Raw genomic sequence first — 24,317 nt, 5'->3', positions numbered from 1 at the left:
GGTTAAGCTTAAAGCTTTTGACAAGTTTGACAACACATCTGAAGCTCTTGAAGCTGTGGCTAAATTGCTTGATGGAACTCCAAGCAAGGGTCTACGCAAGTTTTTGAAAGCAAACTGTGATGGTGAAACCTTAGCTGTTGCTGATTCCAAGCTTGGAAATATTATCAAGGAGAAGCTGGTTTGTACTTTGTTTTGGTCTGGTATGCTCTTTCATTTATGAAGATGGGTTGTTTCTTACGGATTTGCTTCACTTTTGTAGAAAATAGACTGTGTTCACAACAATGCTGTTATGGAGCTTTTACGAGGTGTCAGAAGCCAGCTTACTGAACTTATATCTGGATTGGGGGATAATGATCTAGCTCCAATGAGCCTAGGATTGTCTCACAGTCTTGCCAGATATAAACTAAAGTTCAGTTCTGATAAGGTAGTCATTGAATCTATTTCGGCGTCTATTTAGTTCTCTGGATTACTGTTTGTTGGGTTGGTTACATTTGATAAATTATGGAACTTTTGGCATCCTTATTTGCTTCTCCAACATTAATGTCCGACCATTTAGTTCCTATGTATGTCCTGTGTTTTGTTTTATGTTGTGTTTCTTTCTCCTTATACTAATATTATTTTTGATAGGTGGATACCATGATTATCCAAGCTATTGGTTTGCTTGATGATCTTGACAAAGAGCTGAACACATACGCTATGAGGGTTCGTGAATGGTACGGTTGGCATTTTCCTGAGCTTGCTAAGATCGTACAGGACAATATCCTATATGCCAAGGCTGTAAAACTAATGGGGGATCGGATTAATGCTGCTAAGCTAGACTTCTCTGAGGTTAATCCCTTCATTACCATTCTCTTTTGACTATCTGTTTTAGGATTCGGCTTGCTTTTCCTTGAAACTAGTTATGCCTTTTTAACACATATTTCCCTTGTCCAATCTCATTTCAGATATTGTCTGATGAAGTTGAAGCAGACCTTAAAGAGGCTTCTGTGATATCTATGGGAACTGAAGTCAGTGACCTTGATTTGTTGCATATCCGGGAACTCTGTGACCAGGTTCTTTCTCTTGCTGAGTACAGAGCTCAGCTTTATGACTACTTGAAGAGCAGAATGAACACCATTGCACCAAATCTCACTGCCCTTGTCGGTGAGCTAGTCGGTGCTCGCCTAATTTCTCATGGTGGTAGTTTGTTGAACCTCTCGAAGCAACCTGGGAGCACAGTTCAGATTCTTGGAGCTGAAAAAGCCCTATTTAGAGCCCTCAAGACCAAACACGCCACTCCAAAGTACGGTCTAATTTACCACGCATCTGTGGTTGGCCAAGCTGCACCAAAGCACAAGGGTAAAATCTCTCGGTCACTAGCTGCAAAAGCTGCTCTTGCTATCCGATGTGATGCCCTTGGTGATGGCCAAGATAACACTATGGGAGTGGAAAACCGCTTAAAGGTGCTCTTCTATACATTTCCTCTCCTGTCCAATCCCTTTTACATATTGTTCTTTCATTGATGGTTACGTGTATTTTTCTGACAGCTTGAAGCACGGTTGAGAAANGGGGATCGGATTAATGCTGCTAAGCTAGACTTCTCTGAGGTTAATCCCTTCATTACCATTCTCTTTTGACTATCTGTTTTAGGATTCGGCTTGCTTTTCCTTGAAACTAGATATGCCTTCTTAACACATATTTCCCTTGTCCAATCTCATTTCAGATATTGTCTGATGAAGTTGAAGCAGACCTTAAAGAGGCTTCTGTGATATCTATGGGAACTGAAGTCAGTGACCTTGATTTGTTGCATATCCGGGAACTCTGTGACCAGGTTCTTTCTCTTGCTGAGTACAGAGCTCAGCTTTATGACTACTTGAAGAGCAGAATGAACACCATTGCACCAAATCTCACTGCCCTTGTCGGTGAGCTAGTCGGGGCTCGCCTAATATCTCATGGTGGTAGTTTGTTGAACCTCTCAAAGCAACCTGGGAGCACAGTTCAGATTCTTGGAGCTGAAAAAGCCCTATTTAGAGCCCTCAAGACCAAACACGCCACTCCAAAGTACGGTCTAATTTACCACGCATCTGTGGTTGGCCAAGCTGCACCAAAGCACAAGGGTAAAATCTCTCGGTCACTAGCTGCAAAAGCTGCTCTTGCTATCCGATGTGATGCCCTTGGTGATGGCCAAGATAACACTATGGGAGTGGAAAACCGCTTAAAGGTGCTCTTCTATACATTTCCTCTCCTGTCCAATCCCTTTTACATATTGTTCTTTCATTGATGGTTACGTGTATTTTTCTGACAGCTTGAAGCACGGTTGAGAAATCTTGAAGGAAGAGATCTAGGACGTCTGTCTGGCTCAGCTAAGGGCAAACCAAAGATTGAAGTTTACGACAAGGATAAGAAGAAGGGTTCCGGAGGTCTGATCACTCCTGCTAAGGTCAGATTTTTCCTCTGCTAGTTTTGTTTCCTCGACTTCCTTTTGTAATTATGTTTGAGAAACTTCTGAATCGTGGATTTTTGCAACTATGTTTTGGATAGATTGTGGACTTTTCTAGCTTGTTTAGTATTGCTTTGGCTTCTTTGTAATGTTGCTTAAAGTGTTAAGCTTTTTTGTTGTCTTCTGCAGACTTATAACGCTGCTGCAGACTCCCTTCTTCAAACTCCCAAAGTGGATTCAGAGAACGGTGTCAAAGAGAAGAAAGACAAAAAGAAGAAGAAGAAGGCTGATGATGAGGAAGAAGCCAAAACCGAGGAGCCTTCAAAGAAGAAGTCGAAGAAGAAGAAATCAGAAGCAGAACCCGAAACCGTAGAACCCGCAAAGAAGGAGAAAAAGAAGAGAAAACACGAGGAAGAAGAAGCTGAAATGCCTGCCAAGAAGAAGGAAAAGAGCGAGAAGAAGAAGAAGAGTGAAGTCTGAGGAGGAGAGGTTTAAAAATTTTGCGTGAATGAGTACACGTTTAGTTTCGTTACGTTTTGCCAGGAACGCAGTAAAATTAACTAGAAAAAAAAACAGTGTTTGTTTTCTTTTGCGTTAGGTGTTAAGTAAGGCTTTTTTTTTTCCTTTTGTTCTGAAACTTGAAAACCAACTGTTCTTTCTTTTGTAAGGGGGTTATGTGTTGCCCGTTTCACCAAAAACTTGCGTCTCGACCACCTAAGACCTAACAATTAAAGGAACAATTACAGAATTGGGCATTTTTTTTAGATTTTTTATGAATTCAGGACTTATTACCCGTACTTACAAAAACAAGCATTTTAACTAACCTAAAATGACGAAATTACCTCCTAAAACAAATGAAGAAATCTCCCTCACCCCCAGATCTCTCCACCGTTAATGCTCAAATCTTTCAGTTGATGGACGCTGACCGCCGGCCATTCCCATCCGTAAAAAGCCGTCTAATAATTTCTATAGTTTCCTTGTTTGCTCCACCGTTAATGCTCAAATCTTTCAGTTGATGGACGCTGACCGCCGGCCATTCCCATCCGTAAAAAGCCGTCTAATAATTTCTATAGTTTCCTTGTTTGGTTTATGGAAAGTTGAAGAAGAATTTTGATTCGATCAATGTTTATGATTGAATTGCCCTTGGGTTCACTAGATAGTATCCCCTTAGGGTTTAGCTTCCTTCATCCAAAAGAGAAACTGATTAAATATCATTGGTTTGGAGATGGTGTTGAGTCTGTTGACGGGCGTTTGTTCGGCGAAGAAAAGGAAGGAGAAGGAGAAAATACCTAGGGACAAAACTGAAATTTCTCAAACACAAAAAGGCCTAAATTGGAGAGTACGGACTATAATGCCCAATCTCAAATATTTAGCCCACAAAAGCCCCATTTAAATAAATATCCCTAACAATTAAACCTTTTCGTTGTATGTCTCACTTATGCAATGATGGTTGGTGAATAATACTCTGGAGCTAAGGCCAATCATATCAGATCTTGCAAATTTGGGACATTTAAATCTTACACCAATCGCTTGTTGAAAACTAATTTGTGTTTAGTTTGTTTAATCGGTATATATTTATTAGGCCTGGACCTTCGGATATGGGATTGAATTTTGGATTTTTTGGATATTGGCTCTAACATCCATTTAGATATTTAAAAAATTCGGATTGGTTTCGGTTCGGATAATTCAAATTTCAGATCCGTTCGGATATATTGTAGATAACCAAAATGAAACCAAATTTATTGGATAAGGTTTTATTCGGATACTTTTTAATACGATTGTATTCAAAAAACCATACTAACCGAGTATGTGAAAAAATAGAAATGAAACAAATAACAAGTTTAAAGTTCAAACTAACATAAAATTATACCAATACATAAAAGTATGACGTATTAACATCCAAAGTGAGATATAAGACCGTGTCAGTGAAAAAAAAATAAAAACCAAAATAAACAATAACGTAGATATAGGAGTATATCTACAATTTGTGTATATTGTGTATAGTTAGGTGTGTATATCTATATCTACCATTCATGTGTGTCGTATACAGTTACTTATACATCTATCTTTGTAAAGTTGTTTCTTATATTCTCGGTTATATTCGGATATATATTGGATATCGATTCGGATCGGATATAATCTGATATCCAAAAGTAATGAAAACAAAAACCGATCGGTTATTTCCTCAATATCGGTTTGGTTTTTATCCAATTTTTCGGTTCGGATTCGGATTTTATGCCCAGGCCTAATATTTATATAGCAAAGAAAAAAGTTATATTCATTTTTGCTTTTTATATTTTATATATATTATATTCTAAAACGTTAATATATATATATGTAAAGTAATGATATGATAAAATATCTATATATATATAAAGTTTAGTTTTCTCTCTTCTCCTTCCTCCACATCATCATCCACCTAATCAATATTTTTTCCGTTTTTGCATAAAAAACTAATTTAAATATTCATTAATTGTTTATTTATTATTTATAATTAATAATAATAATAATAAATAAAAACTAATTAACTAAAATTAATTCATTTTAAAATAGTATGAAGAATAATATAAATTTTTTAGTAAATAATAAAATTAATAAATATATATAAATGAATTAAGTAAAATAAATAAAAATTTTAAAATAGTAAAAATAATACTATGAATTTGTTTTAGTAATAATGTTATTATTCAAATTATAACCAAAAATGATCATATTCCAAAATTTAGAATGGGTTAATGAGTTTTAGAATAAGATATATTATCAAGTGGAGCTACAATTTTAATATATATATATAAAACAAGCTCGAGATTTCATCAATTTTATCAAATGATTTTAACCCAAAATATTGACAAAACAACAAATATAAAGTACATTATGTTTTTTGGAGAAGACGAAGTTGAGGTTGCATCACAAAATTAACATATGCAAATAACATATGAAGTTTTAGAAAAATATGTAACTTGGATTAATGACTAGATATTCATTGTCGGGTTTAAATGTTTCACCATTTAGACATTCTTGACTTGGTCAGAAATTCTATTATGGTAGATGATGCACTTGGACAATCCCATTACAGCGACATAATATTAAAATTGTTCATGAAACTTTGTATATTTGCATTTATTGTGTGATATCGATATGTTTAAATGGACTCTATAATTAGATCAATAATCCACATTCGACGTTAGAATTTTTTAAAATATGTTTTCATGGGATATAAATATGGAATAAACTCTTCTAAGGATAAAAGGTTAGAAGATTGTCGACAATATTGTTTACTCTTCCAGTAGGGTTCTTAAGTCATTTTTTGTTATTAAAGGATATATTGTTGATTTGCCAGAAAAACATTATTGTGACACTAGACAATATATGTTATATATAGATTAGTAAAATAAGTATGGTGTTTATATAGATTTATCTTTTAATCTTTAAATAATTATAGTTATATTCAATGATTTTTATTGATAAAAAATTTTAAAATCTCACGCAAATAGATGTCACAAAAAAATATTATCTTCAATAATATATTTGTTGTATATCACTTAGTAAAGTAAGTTCAGTGTTTATATAAATTCATATTCAAAAGTTGGAATGATTATATTTGAGTTCAACAATTTATATAGATAAAAAAAAATTAAAATCTCTCGCATGTGCGGGTACAAATTCTAGTATATATATAAATACATTACAGATAACTTTTTTTTTGTTTTATTATTTTTAATCGATTGGTTACGTGTATATATATATATAAATCTTTGTTTGGTATAATATCAAAATATTATTGTGGCTCAATGGTAGAGAGCTTGTAATTAAATCCAAAGGTAGGCATTTTGAATCCTGCTGGGCTCAAAATATTTTGTTTTAAAACGACATCGTTTTGGCTTAACAGAGATTCTGACGGAAGTTAACTCCGTCATTGTCGTTTAACCGAAAATTTAACGTTAGGCCTCAAATGGTTTAGTCAACAAAAGTTATCTATTTTTTAAAAAAATCAACAAAAACTTAATTATTTAAATGACATTTCAGAAGTTATGATTTTTTTACCGTAATTTGAAAATTTGTTTTTTTTTTTGACATTTTTCCCCTTTTTCTTTCCTTTTTCTGCAGTTATTGTGGTGATATTTACTATTTAAAAACTTCTAGTAAAAAACACAAAACGTAAAACAGAAAATAAATAAATATACGATTACGGGCATAAAAAAGGAAAACAATAACAAGATCTAAGTTTGACCCGATCATTACAATATCTATATAAATGCATTCTACTCTCTCGTTCTCTATTTCTCTAATTTTCGATTTCTCTCGCTGCTCTCTCTATCTCTTTGTCTCGGTAAGAAACATTATGCCGTAGTCAAGCGCGTCTGAGTCCACAATGAAGAAAGGAACAAAACGAAAAATCGAAACTAAGAAACGAGAAACCAAACAGCAACGAGCCGTGGCTTGCTCTAAACGCCGTCAAACTGTCTTTTCCAATGCCGCCGATCTCTGTCATCTCTCCGGAGCCAACATCGCCGTCTTCGTAACCTTTCCCTCAGAGATCTCCAACGTTGTTTACTCCTTCTCCGGCTACTCTCCTGCCCACGAGATCGCTGATTGTTACCTAAATCGCAAGNATCCCTAACAATTAAACCTTTTCGTTGTATGTCTCACTTATGCAATGATGGTTGGTGAATAATACTCTGGAGCTAAGGCCAATCATATCAGATCTTGCAAATTTGGGACATTTAAATCTTACACCAATCGCTTGTTGAAAACTAATTTGTGTTTAGTTTGTTTAATCGGTATATATTTATTAGGCCTGGACCTTCGGATATGGGATTGAATTTTGGATTTTTTGGATATTGGCTCTAACATCCATTTAGATATTTAAAAAATTCGGATTGGTTTCGGTTCGGATAATTCAAATTTCAGATCCGTTCGGATATATTGTAGATAACCAAAATGAAACCAAATTTATTGGATAAGGTTTTATTCGGATACTTTTTAATACGATTGTATTCAAAAAACCATACTAACCGAGTATGTGAAAAAATAGAAATGAAACAAATAACAAGTTTAAAGTTCAAACTAACATAAAATTATACCAATACATAAAAGTATGACGTATTAACATCCAAAGTGAGATATAAGACCGTGTCAGTGAAAAAAAAATAAAAACCAAAATAAACAATAACGTAGATATAGGAGTATATCTACAATTTGTGTATATTGTGTATAGTTAGGTGTGTATATCTATATCTACCATTCATGTGTGTCGTATACAGTTACTTATACATCTATCTTTGTAAAGTTGTTTCTTATATTCTCGGTTATATTCGGATATATATTGGATATCGATTCGGATCGGATATAATCTGATATCCAAAAGTAATGAAAACAAAAACCGATCGGTTATTTCCTCAATATCGGTTTGGTTTTTATCCAATTTTTCGGTTCGGATTCGGATTTTATGCCCAGGCCTAATATTTATATAGCAAAGAAAAAAGTTATATTCATTTTTGCTTTTTATATTTTATATATATTATATTCTAAAACGTTAATATATATATATGTAAAGTAATGATATGATAAAATATCTATATATATATAAAGTTTAGTTTTCTCTCTTCTCCTTCCTCCACATCATCATCCACCTAATCAATATTTTTTCCGTTTTTGCATAAAAAACTAATTTAAATATTCATTAATTGTTTATTTATTATTTATAATTAATAATAATAATAATAAATAAAAACTAATTAACTAAAATTAATTCATTTTAAAATAGTATGAAGAATAATATAAATTTTTTAGTAAATAATAAAATTAATAAATATATATAAATGAATTAAGTAAAATAAATAAAAATTTTAAAATAGTAAAAATAATACTATGAATTTGTTTTAGTAATAATGTTATTATTCAAATTATAACCAAAAATGATCATATTCCAAAATTTAGAATGGGTTAATGAGTTTTAGAATAAGATATATTATCAAGTGGAGCTACAATTTTAATATATATATATAAAACAAGCTCGAGATTTCATCAATTTTATCAAATGATTTTAACCCAAAATATTGACAAAACAACAAATATAAAGTACATTATGTTTTTTGGAGAAGACGAAGTTGAGGTTGCATCACAAAATTAACATATGCAAATAACATATGAAGTTTTAGAAAAATATGTAACTTGGATTAATGACTAGATATTCATTGTCGGGTTTAAATGTTTCACCATTTAGACATTCTTGACTTGGTCAGAAATTCTATTATGGTAGATGATGCACTTGGACAATCCCATTACAGCGACATAATATTAAAATTGTTCATGAAACTTTGTATATTTGCATTTATTGTGTGATATCGATATGTTTAAATGGACTCTATAATTAGATCAATAATCCACATTCGACGTTAGAATTTTTTAAAATATGTTTTCATGGGATATAAATATGGAATAAACTCTTCTAAGGATAAAAGGTTAGAAGATTGTCGACAATATTGTTTACTCTTCCAGTAGGGTTCTTAAGTCATTTTTTGTTATTAAAGGATATATTGTTGATTTGCCAGAAAAACATTATTGTGACACTAGACAATATATGTTATATATAGATTAGTAAAATAAGTATGGTGTTTATATAGATTTATCTTTTAATCTTTAAATAATTATAGTTATATTCAATGATTTTTATTGATAAAAAATTTTAAAATCTCACGCAAATAGATGTCACAAAAAAATATTATCTTCAATAATATATTTGTTGTATATCACTTAGTAAAGTAAGTTCAGTGTTTATATAAATTCATATTCAAAAGTTGGAATGATTATATTTGAGTTCAACAATTTATATAGATAAAAAAAAATTAAAATCTCTCGCATGTGCGGGTACAAATTCTAGTATATATATAAATACATTACAGATAACTTTTTTTTTGTTTTATTATTTTTAATCGATTGGTTACGTGTATATATATATATAAATCTTTGTTTGGTATAATATCAAAATATTATTGTGGCTCAATGGTAGAGAGCTTGTAATTAAATCCAAAGGTAGGCATTTTGAATCCTGCTGGGCTCAAAATATTTTGTTTTAAAACGACATCGTTTTGGCTTAACAGAGATTCTGACGGAAGTTAACTCCGTCATTGTCGTTTAACCGAAAATTTAACGTTAGGCCTCAAATGGTTTAGTCAACAAAAGTTATCTATTTTTTAAAAAAATCAACAAAAACTTAATTATTTAAATGACATTTCAGAAGTTATGATTTTTTTACCGTAATTTGAAAATTTGTTTTTTTTTTTGACATTTTTCCCCTTTTTCTTTCCTTTTTCTGCAGTTATTGTGGTGATATTTACTATTTAAAAACTTCTAGTAAAAAACACAAAACGTAAAACAGAAAATAAATAAATATACGATTACGGGCATAAAAAAGGAAAACAATAACAAGATCTAAGTTTGACCCGATCATTACAATATCTATATAAATGCATTCTACTCTCTCGTTCTCTATTTCTCTAATTTTCGATTTCTCTCGCTGCTCTCTCTATCTCTTTGTCTCGGTAAGAAACATTATGCCGTAGTCAAGCGCGTCTGAGTCCACAATGAAGAAAGGAACAAAACGAAAAATCGAAACTAAGAAACGAGAAACCAAACAGCAACGAGCCGTGGCTTGCTCTAAACGCCGTCAAACTGTCTTTTCCAATGCCGCCGATCTCTGTCATCTCTCCGGAGCCAACATCGCCGTCTTCGTAACCTTTCCCTCAGAGATCTCCAACGTTGTTTACTCCTTCTCCGGCTACTCTCCTGCCCACGAGATCGCTGATTGTTACCTAAATCGCAAGCCACCTCCTAAGATTGAAGTTAAACCCCAATCCAAATTAGGGTTTTGGTGGGAAGACCCTGATCTATACCATTCTTGTGATGATCTCTCTGAGTTAAACATCCTCGAGGATCGTATAGAGAGAGTGAAGAAGCATGTGATGGCTTGCCTTGAGAAGAAAGAAAAATTGCAATCTGTTTCAAACACCGAACAAAACCCTAACACTTATTCTCTCGACGAGGATTATGATCGAGGTTTTGATCTAAACTCTAGCCCTTCTACGTAGGAACTTATTCTCTCTTAAATTCTTTTCTCGTATCCCCTGTTGTAATATTGATTTTTTTTTTATATATACAGTATTTTAAATCCAAAATTTAACAAAAACCTTTTAACCCTTTAGAGCATCTCCATCAATGAATTTAAAGAAATTGCTTGAAAATTATTTTATTATAATTTTTTTAAAAAGTTATATTAAGAATTTCTTAAAACTGTAAAATTTAAAGGGTCCTCCATTGATAGTTCATAGTTGCTAAACATGAAAATCAACAAGATATGGTTTTGGTAGAGAACACAACCAAGTCTACGAAAAGGCTAGTGTGCATCTATATAGTATTTGTTTCATATCCTCAAAGCTAAGGCCTAAAATTGAACAATTTGATTATATAACTGAAGGTTTGAGAAGTCTTCTTACCAGATTAAGATCAAATTGATGCAGAGAGATGATGATGATGTTCAAATTGATTTAATAAAAACAGGCATTGGCGAAGCAGTAACATTACATGGAAGATTGCGACACCAGAGCGGAAAAAGTCCCTTGTGGAAGCTGCATATGGAGAGATAGAAAGACTCAAAGTGAGACAGCCAAGAAGATGATTCTCAGCTGCCTAAATGGTCACCGTCTTGTTGTTTGCAAAACCTGTAATCATATCAAAAGATACCACAGCTTAATAATAAAAATAAAGTTTACATATTCTTCTACAAAGTCAATCACATAAGAGCAATAAACCAGCAAATATACAAATTCAACACAAAATGCAAAGGCAAGAACACAAAACTGAACCTTTTTCTTCAGGTAAGAAAGATGACTATATTAGTGTCACACTTATAACAGATATGCTACCTCTCAATCTCTCATAACAAGTGATTGTCATCTCCAAGTCACCACGGTTCTTATAGATGACACCCATGTTACAATATGCTTCAGCATACATAGGCCTCGTAAGTGCAGCCTTCTCGTAGCAGCTCAAGGCATTGTCATATTGCATCATCTCGTACTCGTAGCAATACAAATCAGGTAAATTGCTTTATCCTATCAGAGTTCCTTTCCTTCTCTTGAACAGAGGTTTCATCATCCATGTCTTATGGCTTTGAACTCTCAATTACAGTGAAAGCATAGTCTGAGAATCAATTATATAAATAACAAAATAACATTGAACCAGAGAAATCATAAATCTCATAGCTAAAAAGCCTAAAAGTCAACTCGAAATCTCTAGGAATTTACTTGTAATTAAGGTTTCTTTCTCTTTCCAAAGAGATGACAGCGAGAGATATAGCAAGAATAAGATGGAATCACCGTCAATTTGCCGGGTATATGGCACAGAAATTGTCGTTTCTAGCAGGAGTTTCATCTTCTTCCTCAACTATCAATTTGGCCACCGACGCTCGTAGATGTCTTTGTTCCTGTCTCTGTTCTCTTTATCCTCCTTGAATGACTAAAGTTATCGACTTTTTTCTGGTGGTGCTGCTGATCTGATGTTTTGAAGAGTAGAAATGAAGAAAAGACCAAAACCCACTTCGTTTCCTTTGGCTAAAACTCTGACCGTAAGCAGCAGCCGTCGATTTGCTTCTCTTGTAGATCAGATTAGCTGAAGAAGAAGAACAGGAATAGAAAAGAGTCGATTGCTGGAAGGTCACTGAAAAAAATTATAATCTTGCGTGCCACTTTCGAGTCTGCATGCCGCGGCGCCCATAATAAGATATTCTCATTATAGCCTTAATGAAATTATTGAATTTAATTAATTGTAAAAATAAAATAAAAACCAAAAAAAACAAAAGCTCTTCCGCGAGCTCGTTCCTCTCCATTTGAGCTCGATCCAGTCCCCTGCTGCTGTTCGACAGCGCTCTGGCTTTGACGCAACAACATCGCACCTCGTCCTTCTTGCACTTCTCATCTGTGTTGCTTAATTCATGTAAGTGATTCAGTTATTAATTAGGTAATGTACATTTTAAAAATTTTAGGGATTTGATGTGGAGAATTTGTTGTTTTAGTATGTAGATTGGATTGGTAATCGTATTTAAAGAAACGATTAGGTATTTGCATTGGTAGTTATAGTATGTTGTTTCTGAATCAGGTTGAATCAAGAGAATCCCCATCCCTGAGTTTTGACAAAAGCTGCAGACAAATAGAAATTAGCGATAATAGAATAACTGGTAAACATGGTACAATTGAGAGATAGAAGAACAAGTGGTAGAAGTGGTCCAACTCCGGCTTTGTAATTGTCTTTTATATGCTTATATTTCCATGAGGCGATGAAGAGGAATAACCACACAAGCTTACATTATGACATTGGAGGGCACTATTCAGAGCATGAGTGGATTTCCGGAAATCCATTATATACTATTTTATTTAAGACATCATCTTTGGAGAATATAATGTATTTGGTGTTAGTAGATAAGATACGGAAGAAGAGCACAATAGATGAAGCCGCAAGAAAGCCGAAATTGAGTTACCGTCAATCTAAAGCTCAGAAAGAGTCAAATATTGAAGATTATGATGACGTATATGTATATTTAACGTCAGTGGATACAAATGGAATTAAACCAGTTTTGCATACAGGTGGACTTAAACCAGTTTTGCATGTGGAGTTGTTAAATGGTGTCGAGCAACTGTCAAGAGTGGAGCATGGAAGTTCTGTTGGTGTGAATTATGAGGTTGTTCATGATGTGGAATCATTACTGTTTTTAGAGAGGGGGAAAGATCACAACAAGAGCCGATTATTGAAGAACATATTATTGAAGAACTGATTATTGATCAACCGATTATTGAAGAGACAATGGAGAATGCTGAGACAATGGAGATTGTTGAAAATGTTGTCAATGGAAATTGTGAGAATGTAGTCGGTTTGGATAACCATGTGGATTCTGCTGAGGATGCTAGGTATAAATATGTTGAGCCTCCACGTCATGTAGAAGTAAGCCATGAATTTAAAGAATGAGATGATGGTACTGGTCTTGAAATATTTTAAGAATTTTCGTCCAAAGAAGCAGTATGGGATTTGCTTAATAGGACTGCAAATAAGAACTTTATAGTGTGAAGACAGTTAAGTCTGACACGAAGCGACTTATGGTAGAATGTAGTCAAGCTTCGAAAGGTTGTGAATGGTATTTACGAGTTGGAAAAATTAAGGATTCTGATTTTTAAAGTGTCAAAATACATAAAAACATGCATACATGCTCTCGGTCTGACAGTACAACCTATATAAAACAAAAAGGCACACCACGACTAGTTGCATCTGTTTTGCATGAAGATTATCCAGGTATATTTGATACCCCGACTCCTAAAAACATCATGAGTATAGTTTGAGGTAGACTTGGTTTGCATTGTTCATACTCCACCGCCTTGAGAGGCAAAAAACATCATGTTAAAGATGTGCGAGGGAGTCCTGAAACAAGCTACAAGAATTTGGAATCTTATCTACACATGTTATGAATGGTGAATCCTGGGACAATAACAAGTGTCGAGTTGGACGAAGAAAAAAGGTTCAAGTTCCTATTTATTGCTTTAGGGGCTAGCATTGAAGGGTTTAGGGAAATGAGAAAGGTAATAGTTGTTGATGCAAGATTTCTGAAGATAGTGTATGGTGGTATGTTAGTTTTCGCAACAGCTCAGGATCCTAATCATCACCATTACCCCATTGCGTTTGGTGTGATTGATACTGAGAATCATGTTAGTTAGCCATGGTTTTTCAACAAGCTGAAAACTGTCGTACCGGATGATCATGAATTGGTTTTTATAAGTGACAGGCATAAAAGCATAATATATGTTGTCTCAGAGGTGTACCCAAGTGCAAGGCATGCACAATGTATATATCACTTGGCTCAAAACCTTAGAGACCATGTAAAGATTGACAAGGATATAACTTTGGATAAATTCAATGAACACACTCATATTTATACTAAGAATGATTTCGAGAGAGATTTTATGGATTTTAGATGTAGGTTTCCTAATGCCGCTAAGTATCTAGATGAAAAGATTGGGTTGGAAAAATGGACAAGATATCATTTTGAAGGAGATAAGTACAACATCGACACTAGCAACGCAGCAAAATCAATAAACAGTGTGTTTCGTGAAGCAAGAAAGTTCCATTTGTTGCCTATGATTGATGCTATTGTTGAGAAATTTTCTGAATGGTTCAACAAACATAGGAAAGATCATGTTGGTGCATCAGACACAAGGAAACTGGTGCCTTATGTGGAGAATGAATTGCATGAGCGTTATGTAGTTGCAGCTCGTTTAACAGTGACTTAAACAGCTACCACCTTGAGTACAGCGTTATAGGTCTAGATGGGAAGACTTATTTGGTGGACTTGAAAATAAAAAGTTGTTCTTGCAGATGTTTTGATATTGACAATTACCCATGTGTCCATGCCATGGCCGCAGTCAGAAACCTCATGAGGAGAGATGGAATAACAGTGCATATTGAAATGCATGATCTCTGCTCAATATATTACTTGATTGAGACGTGGCATTGGCATATTACAAAATAATTTATGTTGTACCGCATGAGTCTGACTGGAATGTTCCTGCTGCAATTCGACAATTAATCGCTAAACCGCCGAAATACACTAAAATTGGTGGTGGAAGATCTCAAGAAAAGAGGTTCCCATCTACTGGGGAACGTCGTCGTAAGAGGAGAAGACAAATGAAGTTTAAGACTGGCATAAACTTCGATAAGTGGTTGCAGCCTCCAAATCCCGCTGAACAAACTGGGGACACCTAAGTTTATTTTCTGTATCTATGTTTTGTGTTGTTTATCGCAGAACTAATTGTAACTTTTGACAATCTAAGTTCTTCATTTTATGTATGTGTTATGTGTTGGTAATTCGCAAAACCAGGTTCATATGGGGGCAACTAAGAATATCATTTGCTTATTATTATCACATAATAAGGTTCAACTGGAACAACTTAGAGGTTCAACGGGAACAACTAGTAGATTCAACAGGATCAACTAGTAGGTTCAACAAGAACAACTAAGACCATTTTATTTGTTGTGTATCAATGTCTTCTATCGCAAATATGTATTCTGCTGAAATAAAGATAAATTAGAGGTGAGAAGGAGTCCATAACATCAAAAAATATTGTGAGTTTGGAAAATTATGATATCGTTAAAATTTTCCAACAAGAACCTCTTTAGTGATGAATTATCATGGAACCAAATGTGACCAACTTTAATCCCTAAAGGTTAAGTAAAGTCCAACTAAGAAAACACGAAAATCTTTATAAAGTACAACTATCTTAGTATAGGAACAACTGGACACTTAAGTACAACTATGAGTAAAAATATATGTACTTTAATATTATTCTGCCGTCAATTCTGAAGATAGACATGTGCTCTCCAAAATATATTTATTTTATAACCCGCTCTCCTATTTCTCAATTCCTTTTCTTTTTTTTTTCTTCCCAAAAATCTAGGATTTCGAAGAAGAGAACAGAAGTAGCAAAGAGAAGCGGCGACGATTTCATGTTTCGATAACTAACAATGCCAATCAGCTACACTGAGAGTTCTGAAACTGAACCAAGCTATGACAGTGGCTGTGCAAGAGCGGACTGTAATTATGGTGTTCCAATCCAATGTTTCTGTTGCAAACAGATGAAACGGAAAGTGTGTGCTTCTAGGCACAATCAAGGTAGAAAATACTACAAGTGCCCAAAGAGTGAGGTAATGGTGGAGAATTCAATAATTCCGAATTCCAAAATTACTTTGCTTCTCATGGCATTTTCATGTCCTCACACTTCCCAGCAAAGTGGCCGATCTGAAAGGATCATTCGCACAATTAACAAGGCCATAAGAACTCTCTTGTTTCAAGATTGCTTGCCCCAAACTTTTTGGGTTGAAGCACTTCATGTTGCCGTTCATATTCTTAACATCACTCCTTTAAAAGCCATTAAAAATCAAATCCCTTATACTCTTCTCTTTCACAAAGAACCATCACATGAACATCTTAGAGTTTTCGGGTGTTTTTGCTTCCCGAAATTGAATCACTTTAATCTTCCCAAGCTGTCACCGAGATCAACTCCCTGTTTGTTTCTCGGCTACCCCTCTCAACATCGTGGTTATCACTGTATGGATTTAAAAACAAAGAAAATAATCATCACTTGACATGTTTATTTCGATGAGGAGATATTTCCTGCAGCTGAACAAAAACCACCAAACGATAATTATCGTTTCTTAGAGGTATCTGACGAACCATCACCTCTGTTTCAGTCGATACTTCAAGCCCCTTTCTCCACAAACCAGTCCTTCCTAGAGCCCAATCAAGGCCCACTCGTCCAGACCCTTTGTTCCGGAACCCATGCTCAGTGCAAACAAGGTCAAAATCGGGAATTATGAAACCGAAACAAATTATTTCCCTGCTCACCAATACAAAATCTCCTCTTCCTAAAAGCCACATCCACGCCTTATCTGACCCTAACAGGAACCCCACAATGACTGATGAACACGGTGCTATGCTTAAGACCAAGACATGGAACTTGGTACCTCGACCTCCTAATGTGAATGTTGTGCGCTCTATGTGGTTATTCAAGCATAAGTATGATGCTGATGGGGTGTTATCACGTCATAAGGCTCGGTTGGTTGCCACTGCCAAATCCCAGGAAGAAGGAACTGATTTCAATAAGACCTTCAGTCCGGTGGTTAAGCCAGCGACGATACGCACAGTTCTTAACGTGGGTGTTGCTTTGCACTGGCCTATATATCAATTAGATGTTAAAAATGTGTTTTTGCAAGGAGATCTTCAGAAGACTGTTTACATGCATCAGTCTCCAGGATTCATTGATCCAACTTACCCACAATATGTGTGCAAGCTCAACAAAGCAATTTACGGTTTAAAACAAGCGCCACGTGCATGGAACTCATGGTTTTCAAATTTTCTGAAATCATGACTATGCTTATCTGCTATTCTATGTTAATTACATACTACTCACTGCCTCTACAACAAGTCTCCTTCAACACATCATCAACAAACTGAAATCTGAATTCCCAATGACGGACCTTGGACAGCTATGTCATTTTCTCGGCGTCAAGGCGGACTTCAATGCAAATGGCCTGTTCCTATCTCAATCCATCTACGCTGAAGACATCATTACATGAGCTGGAATGGTGGACTGCAAACCAATTGCCACTCCGGTCGACCTCAAATCCAAACTCTCCGTCAACGACGATGATGCCCTTGAAGACCCGACGTATTACTGAAAGCTAGCAGGTGCATTACAATATCTAACTTTGACAAGGCCAGACATCTCTTATGTTGTTCATCAGATATGCTTATACAAGCACAATCCACGACAACCACATCTTCAAGCACTCAAGAGAATTATCCGCTACATCAAAGGCACACTAAACCATGGCATTCGAATGTTTCGAGGTCAAATCATACTCTCACGACATACTTCAATGTTGATTGGGCTGGATGCCTTGATACTCTGCGTTTAACATCCGGCTACTGTATTTTCCTTGGCCCTAATCTCGTTCCTTGGTCAGCAAAGAGACATCCGACACCATCATGATCAAGCTCAGAAGTTGAGTACAAAGGTTTAGCTAACACTGCTGAACGAACTTGGATACGCAATTTCCTGTTTGAATTCCATCGTCCCATCAAGAGTGCATTCGTTGTTTATTGTGACAACATAGGCTCGGTTTATCTCTCCACCAATCTCGTGAAGCATCAATGTACAAAGCAAATTGAGTTAGACATTCACTTTGTGCTTGAGAAGGTTGCTATCGGAGAAGTGAAGGTTCTTCATGTTCCAACATCCCTTCAATACGCTGACATCTTCACAAAGGGCCTACCGACGTCTCTTCATAACAGATTCTGATGCAGCCTCACCGTTCTTCCGCCGCTGTGACTGAGGGAGGGTGATAGACATAAAATATATTCTATTACATATTTTTAGGACTCTGTTATTCCTGTTTGTATACTTCATGATCTTGTGGAAACTCCCCAGATCTAGTGTAACTGATCAAGCTATATAGAGCCATGTACGTATTTTATGAATGATCTAAGGAAATTCATAGACTTTCTCATTCCAAATCATCTGCTATAACATGTGATGTGACCACAAATGAGTAATTGTTGTTCATGTTCACATTGAATTGTTGTGTCAATAGAATATCGCTGCAAACAAATACAAAAAGAAAATTAATCCATGACTTCAATTGTGTTCAATCGACTCCTTTGATTGCATTAATCATTGAAAAAAAAAAAGAAAAACAAATCACATTAGGGATTTATTTCAAGGACCTCAAAAGAAATTAGGGATTTTTAATTAGATGCAACGATTCTCAATTCCAAGAATTTATAACTATAGACCAAATAAATCTAAGAAGCTTGCTTGCTTTTGCTTTGGAGGAACTAATCGAGAGAGAGCCAAATTTGAGAAACCAAAATCGCCTTGATAAACAAATTCCTCTGATTGTCACAATGAAGAAGAAGGATTAGCTTTATGAAACATAATTACAAAACTGAAACCGACGTGGTTATTGATTTTAGATGAAGAAGAAGAAAATTGAGGTCGGGTGGAGAAGAAGAAGTATCGGGTCAAAATTGGATTGGATTTGATTAAATTTGGATTAAGTCACACCGAGCTAGTGGTTTTCGATTTATTAATCGGTTTAATTAAAAAAATGTAGTTATTTGGATAAAAAAAAATGAAGTTTGTGTAGTTTTAAGAAAAACAAACTTTGTTTTGGTGGTTTTTAATGAGAAAACAAAAAATTCATGTAGGAAATTTGAGAAATCAACAAGTAAAGGGGAAAAATGTGGTGACCCACTTAGGATCAAATCATAAATTTATTCTGTATTTTTATTTAATTTCAATTATATTAATGTTAAAATATTCTTAAGCACCATCAATCAATAATCCTTTTTTGTCTTTTTATAAATTTCTACGTTTGAAATTAGGATGATGTAGTGGAAACTTTGTGATATTATTTTCTTAAAATGAAAATTTGTATATTTTTAATTGAAATATATCATTTTGAAAAATAGTAATATTTTTTCTTAAGTTTTCACTAAACTGTTTAGTAGTACACATTAATCAATTTTTTTTTCACTCCTAAATCGTTCCTTTTTTTAATCGAAAACACATCTGTTTTTTTCCATATGTATATATACTTTTTCAATTTATTTTACACGAGGCCAAATCTACAGATGCAAATTTTTTTTTTTTCTCTTCTTTAGGATAATATTGATAACAAAAAGTGGAGTTAATATTCCTTAATAAAATCTTGCTTTAGAATTAGTAACTAACTTTTGCCCAAAAAAAATAAAAAAGATTCAGTAACTAACTGTAAGATTTTCTTATAGACTATACCTTTAAAAATAGTATAATCCTTGTCCTTTTTATGCTTGGTAGAGTAACAATCTTTTTTTTTTTTTTTATAAGTTTTTCTGTTTGAAGTAAGGCTGGTATTTTGGAAAATTTATTATACAGTTGTTTTCTTATAATTAAAAATTTAACTATAATTTTGTTATAGAAATATATTATTTCTGAAAAATAGTAATAATACTTTTTGGTTAGTACACAATAAAGAAAAATATTTTTTTGTTTCACTTAAAATTTTTCCTGTTTTTTTAAGTCGAAACATCAATTTTTCTTCTTTTACATATATATATTGATATATATTTTTTTAACATGATCAGGCCAAATCTACCGATGCACATATTTGTTATTTTTAGGATTAATATAGCGTTGACACAATATTTGACAATTAGGAATATATCGTTCAAAAATAGTCAAAATAATCCTTTTCTTTTCTGTTTAGTCGAGAATAAACAATTTTTTGTTTTTGATAAATTTATAGAGTTGACGACATAATATTTTAAGAATCTCTGAACCTCATCAACACCCATATAAAACCTAGCAAATTATTCGCTCCTTTTTTCTTCTCTCCCTATATATCTAACGCTTCAGCTTATATAAACCCTCTAAGGCTCTCTCTCTCTCTCCCTCTTTTGGAGGATCACGATCTAGCTTAGCTACAATGAGCCTGGGATTGTCTCATGGCCTTGCCGGATACAAACTAAAGTTCAGCTCTGATGAAAAGGTAGTCGTTTGTTTATATTGTCTTATATTTAGCTCAATGTTTGGTCTAAATTGCTATTAAGTTCCTCTGTATATCCTATGATGTGTTTGTTTTACGTCTCGTGTTACTTATACATTAATTGGATACTCTCCTTCAAAATAAATTATCGACTTAAGTACGTCTTATGGTCATGCTTTTTTGGCATGCAATTTGCCTTGTGGGTTCTGTTTCTTGGATATTGCACTGGAGATAGAAATAATTTTTTGTCTACCCACATTGATCTATTTGACAAGTGTGCAAATATTTTCGCCATAGTACTTACAAATATTAATATATCATACTCTTTGGCTTGGAAGTTAGCAAACAATGTTATCTTGGTGATTGATCGTAAACTTAATGAGTTATGACGATCGAAAAGTCGATAATTAAACTCATCATATGTAGATGATATGTAGACCATTAATTTAATTCTAATCATAATCTTTAGGTTTTGGGAAGAGAAGAGAGATGTTTGAGTTTGTCGATGATCATTGTGTTTGTTTTACGTCTTATATATGTTTACTTATCCCCTCAATACTTAATATTTTATTAGGTGGAGACCATTGTAATCAAAGCTATAGGAAAGCTTGATGATCTTGACGAAGAGCTTAACACTTACTCAACGGGGCTTCCTGAATTGTACAATTTGCATTTTCCTGAGCTCGCTAAGATCGTACATGACAAAATCCAATATGTCAAGGCTGTAAAGCTAATGGGGAATCGGATTAATGCACCAAAGCTAGACTTCTCTGAGGTTAAAACTTGTTTACCATTCTCTTTTGTCTTTTATTTGTCTGGATTTGATACTTAGATATTTTATGTGTCCAATTAATGTCATCTCAGATATTGACTGATGAAGATGAAGCAAAACTAAAAAATGCTGCTGTGATATCTACGGGACCTCAAGTCAGTGACCTTAACTTGAGGCGCATCAGGGAAATTTGTGACCAGATTCTTGCTCTTACTGAGTGCAGAGCTCAGCTTCATGGCATCTTGAAGAGCAGAATGAACACAATTGCACCAAACCTAACTGCACTTGTCGGGGAGATGGTTGGTGCACGCCTAATTTCTCATCGTGGTAGTTTATTGAACCTCTCAAAGCTACCTGCGTGCAAGATTCAGATACTTGGATCTGAAAAGGCCCTATTAAGAGCCTTCAAGTACGGACACAACACTCCAAAGTATGGTCTCATTTACCACGCACCTCTGGTTGCCCAAGCTGCACCAGAGCACAAGGCTAAAATCTCTCGGTCACTAGCTGCAAAAGTTGCTCTTGCTATCCGTTGTGATGCTCATGGTGATGGCCGACAAGGCAACTCTATGGGAGTGCAAAGCCTCTTAAAGGTACGTACTCTTCAATAATTTTTCCTCTCTCGGCCCGATCCTAGCTATTTTCTTCCTTTTGGTCTAATTTTTCTTGACAGCTTGAAGAACGGTTGAGAGATCTCCGAAGAAGAGGTTCAGGACATGTGTCTGATGATGAGGAAGAAGCCAAAACTGAGGAGCCTTCGAAGGAGAATGGGAAGACAGAAGCAGAATGCCAAGAGCCGGCAAAGAAGACAAAGAAGATGATAATAATCCTGCTTTTCTTAATTGCTCTTTTCTATTTCGTTTTATGGTTTCTGTAAACTTTTCTTAATTTCTCTTATCCATCTTGATGAAACCAATCAAAAGCACAATTTACTTGTTCCAGGATGGTTTTTTTTTAGGTTCTTTTTTGGGTTTTATGAATATTTGAGATAATCATATTCTTTAGTTTATTTTTTCTTTTTAGATTCTTTTTTATTTATGTAGTAAAATTATATTTTTTTTTTGGTTGTAAAATCACTGAATAACCTTAGAAATCCAGAATCAAACCGAAACCGCGATACATGGTTTTTATTTATAAAACTGTAAAACTTAAAAACCCCAACCATAACTTATCCCAATTACGGACAAAAAAAATCAAACCAAAACAGCCATCCTCATAGAACGTTAAAGAGTCTTTAAATGTAACTTTAATAAAAGATTATTAAATTTTTTTATTTCATAATTTTTTTGTTTCGTACTTTTTGAAATATATATTTTTATGTTGTTTAGAATCAAATCAAATTAATAAAATATTTGATTGTGTTCTATGGTAAATTTTTGTTTTTTCGTTATTATTTGTTGCTTGAAGATTTAAAAGCTCACTAAAGTAGCATAACACCATCTTTGATATTAATTAAAGTCTCATGCTTTCCTCTCTCCACTATGATTCTATTCTTAACCACCGCAATTACATCATTATTCTTGATAGTTGATAACCGATGTGCCACCAACGTCCGGTGGTTCGGTTAACCATAACCCGGTCCAATGCATCCTGGACCAAACCCTCTGACTCAGCGTCTAGAGCACTCGTGGTTTCATCAAGTGGCAACACCTTAGGGCCTTTATCAATTGCTCTGGCTATGGATACTCTCTGCTTTTTTGCCCATCTTATAACTGAACACCTCTTTCACCAACCATTGTATCATAGACCTACAATGGTAAGTAAATCTTTCAGTTTAATCTGAAGCCATGGACTTAGGAATTAGGGCTAGACAATCTGTTTATTTCGTTCGATTATTCCACTTAAAGTTACATGTTGTAGGCCACTAATGAAGCCATGAGCGTAAGATAGGTCAGCTGCAGATACTATTTCGGTTTCAGTAGCATCTTCTTGTTTACCATAAGCAATATTGCTCTGATCGTTTCATTGGACAAAAAAGGTTCTCGGCTCACCAATCCGGTTTGTTGTCTTAACCATATCACTTGAAATGTCTTGATCTCAACTCCATCAAAAGTGATCTGACAATAATCAAGCTCGTAAAACCTTCGCAACAACGCAGTCGCTGTTGATTCCTCGCTTCCGCTCTCTCCAATCAAAGCTAGTGTCTAAAACAGAGAACCAAAAATAGAATAAGAGGATTTATAATTTACTTGAACCGAACTGAGTTGGATTTATATCAAACTAACTTATATGGTTATAGTTTTTATTTTATTTGACAATCGGTTTCAGTTCTTCTATATCTAACTTTTCCAACGCCACAAATAGATAGATAGAGATCTTGGAAGATCTGAACATCTGGTCTTGAAGGATATTTTAACATTATCAAGAACAATTTCAGACTCATCACTTGGATCAATCTTTGATTCCTTTTCTATAATTGTAAAGATCGATGCAGCTGCATTGCTAGCTTTACTGGAATCAGGAGACAATGAACTTGACTGAGAGATTGCTACCATTGTCAAAGCAAAGAAACCTATTTCGAAACATAACAGTCTTTAGAAAGGGGCACAAACAAAAACAGGAATCATGAGTTTCTGAAACACATTTGGTGCTTTTTACCCTGAAAACAGAATCAAAGATTGTTTTGCCGTCTTTGACAAGCCTTGCATCGACATATAAACTAGTAGCATAAGAAGAGAAGAGGAAAAGGAAAGAAACTCTGAAACTGATACCACTGACTATGCCTTGACATATTCTTATTTCTCGTAGGACCTTCACATTTCTTCTTATACATTTTCAACATTTTCTACTCTGCACAGAATGAAGCAACAATGCTCATGCTACCAACTACATCATTCGCTACTTCGCTTGCTTCCTCATACATTCTTTGCCAACAGGTTTTCCGTTTTATCAAACAAAAAAAACAGAGATAACTTTATATACTTAAACTAATTTTAGAGGCTCTATGAAATGATTATGGGGTGAATTTGTAGGCTAAAAAGAAACAAGAAGGGGGGGGGG

General features: G+C 34.4%; 3 protein-coding genes, 1 long non-coding RNA gene and 1 pseudogene across 6 annotated transcripts in view; 4 read left to right on the top strand and 1 right to left on the bottom strand.

The window, feature by feature from the left end:
• Positions 1-3,167, top strand: part of LOC104707080 (probable nucleolar protein 5-1) — a 4,706-nt gene extending 1,539 nt beyond the window's left edge. The window contains exons 1-6 of one of the 2 annotated variants that reach the window (XM_010423353.2): positions 7-178; positions 260-424; positions 628-828; positions 945-1,442; positions 2,285-2,419; positions 2,609-3,167. In XM_010423353.2, coding sequence (XP_010421655.1) covers positions 290-424; positions 628-828; positions 945-1,442; positions 2,285-2,419; positions 2,609-2,899 — 1,260 coding nt within the window. In that variant the 5' untranslated portion in view covers positions 7-178; positions 260-289 and the 3' untranslated portion in view covers positions 2,900-3,167. Of the gene's footprint in view, positions 1-6; positions 179-259; positions 425-627; positions 829-944; positions 1,443-2,284; positions 2,420-2,608 lie in introns of those variants that run through there. The other variant, XM_010423354.2, reaches the window with a different exon arrangement.
• Positions 9,976-10,509, top strand: LOC104709481 (annotated as a pseudogene).
• On the top strand, positions 20,452-21,398 carry LOC109125927 (probable nucleolar protein 5-1). The gene is made up of 3 exons (XM_019228733.1): positions 20,452-20,548; positions 21,120-21,320; positions 21,378-21,398. Exons 1-3 carry the CDS (start codon positions 20,486-20,488, stop codon positions 21,396-21,398), a joined length of 285 nt encoding a protein of 94 aa, XP_019084278.1. The 5' UTR covers positions 20,452-20,485.
• LOC104709480 (putative nucleolar protein 5-3) lies at positions 21,398-22,194 on the top strand. The gene is made up of 2 exons (XM_019228732.1): positions 21,398-21,910; positions 21,991-22,194. The coding sequence occupies exons 1-2, from the start codon at positions 21,398-21,400 to the stop codon at positions 22,192-22,194; spliced, it is 717 nt and encodes a 238-aa protein (XP_019084277.1).
• The window catches only part of LOC104707079, a 3,155-nt gene continuing 1,539 nt past the window's right edge, over positions 22,702-24,317 (bottom strand). For both annotated transcript variants that reach the window (XR_002033111.1, XR_002033112.1), the window contains exons 3-4: positions 23,309-23,461; positions 22,702-23,065 (exon numbers count right to left, since the gene is read on the bottom strand). This is a non-coding gene — a long non-coding RNA (uncharacterized LOC104707079). The remainder of the gene's footprint in view (positions 23,066-23,308; positions 23,462-24,317) is intronic.

Source organism: Camelina sativa, chromosome 8 (assembly GCF_000633955.1).
Source record: "Camelina sativa cultivar DH55 chromosome 8, Cs, whole genome shotgun sequence".
NCBI classification, from domain to species: Eukaryota; Viridiplantae; Streptophyta; class Magnoliopsida; order Brassicales; family Brassicaceae; genus Camelina; species Camelina sativa.
This window is presented reverse-complemented; position numbering and strand designations above follow the sequence as displayed.

What these genes read in the sequence shown, in the direction of transcription:
- LOC104709480 (XM_019228732.1), top strand. Translation starts at nt 21,398, where the DNA reads ATGTCATCTCAGATATTGACTGATGAAGATGAAGCAAAACTAAAAAAT. An exon ending in GAGTGCAAAGCCTCTTAAAG is followed by an intron (nt 21,911 to 21,990) that starts GTACGTACTCTT and finishes TTTTCTTGACAG; the next exon opens with CTTGAAGAACGGTTGAGAGA.
- LOC109125927 (XM_019228733.1), top strand. Translation starts at nt 20,486, where the DNA reads ATGAGCCTGGGATTGTCTCATGGCCTTGCCGGATACAAACTAAAGTTC. An exon ending in AGTTCAGCTCTGATGAAAAG is followed by an intron (nt 20,549 to 21,119) that starts GTAGTCGTTTGT and finishes ATATTTTATTAG; the next exon opens with GTGGAGACCATTGTAATCAA. An exon ending in CAAAGCTAGACTTCTCTGAG is followed by an intron (nt 21,321 to 21,377) that starts GTTAAAACTTGT and finishes TTTGATACTTAG; the next exon opens with ATATTTTATGTGTCCAATTA.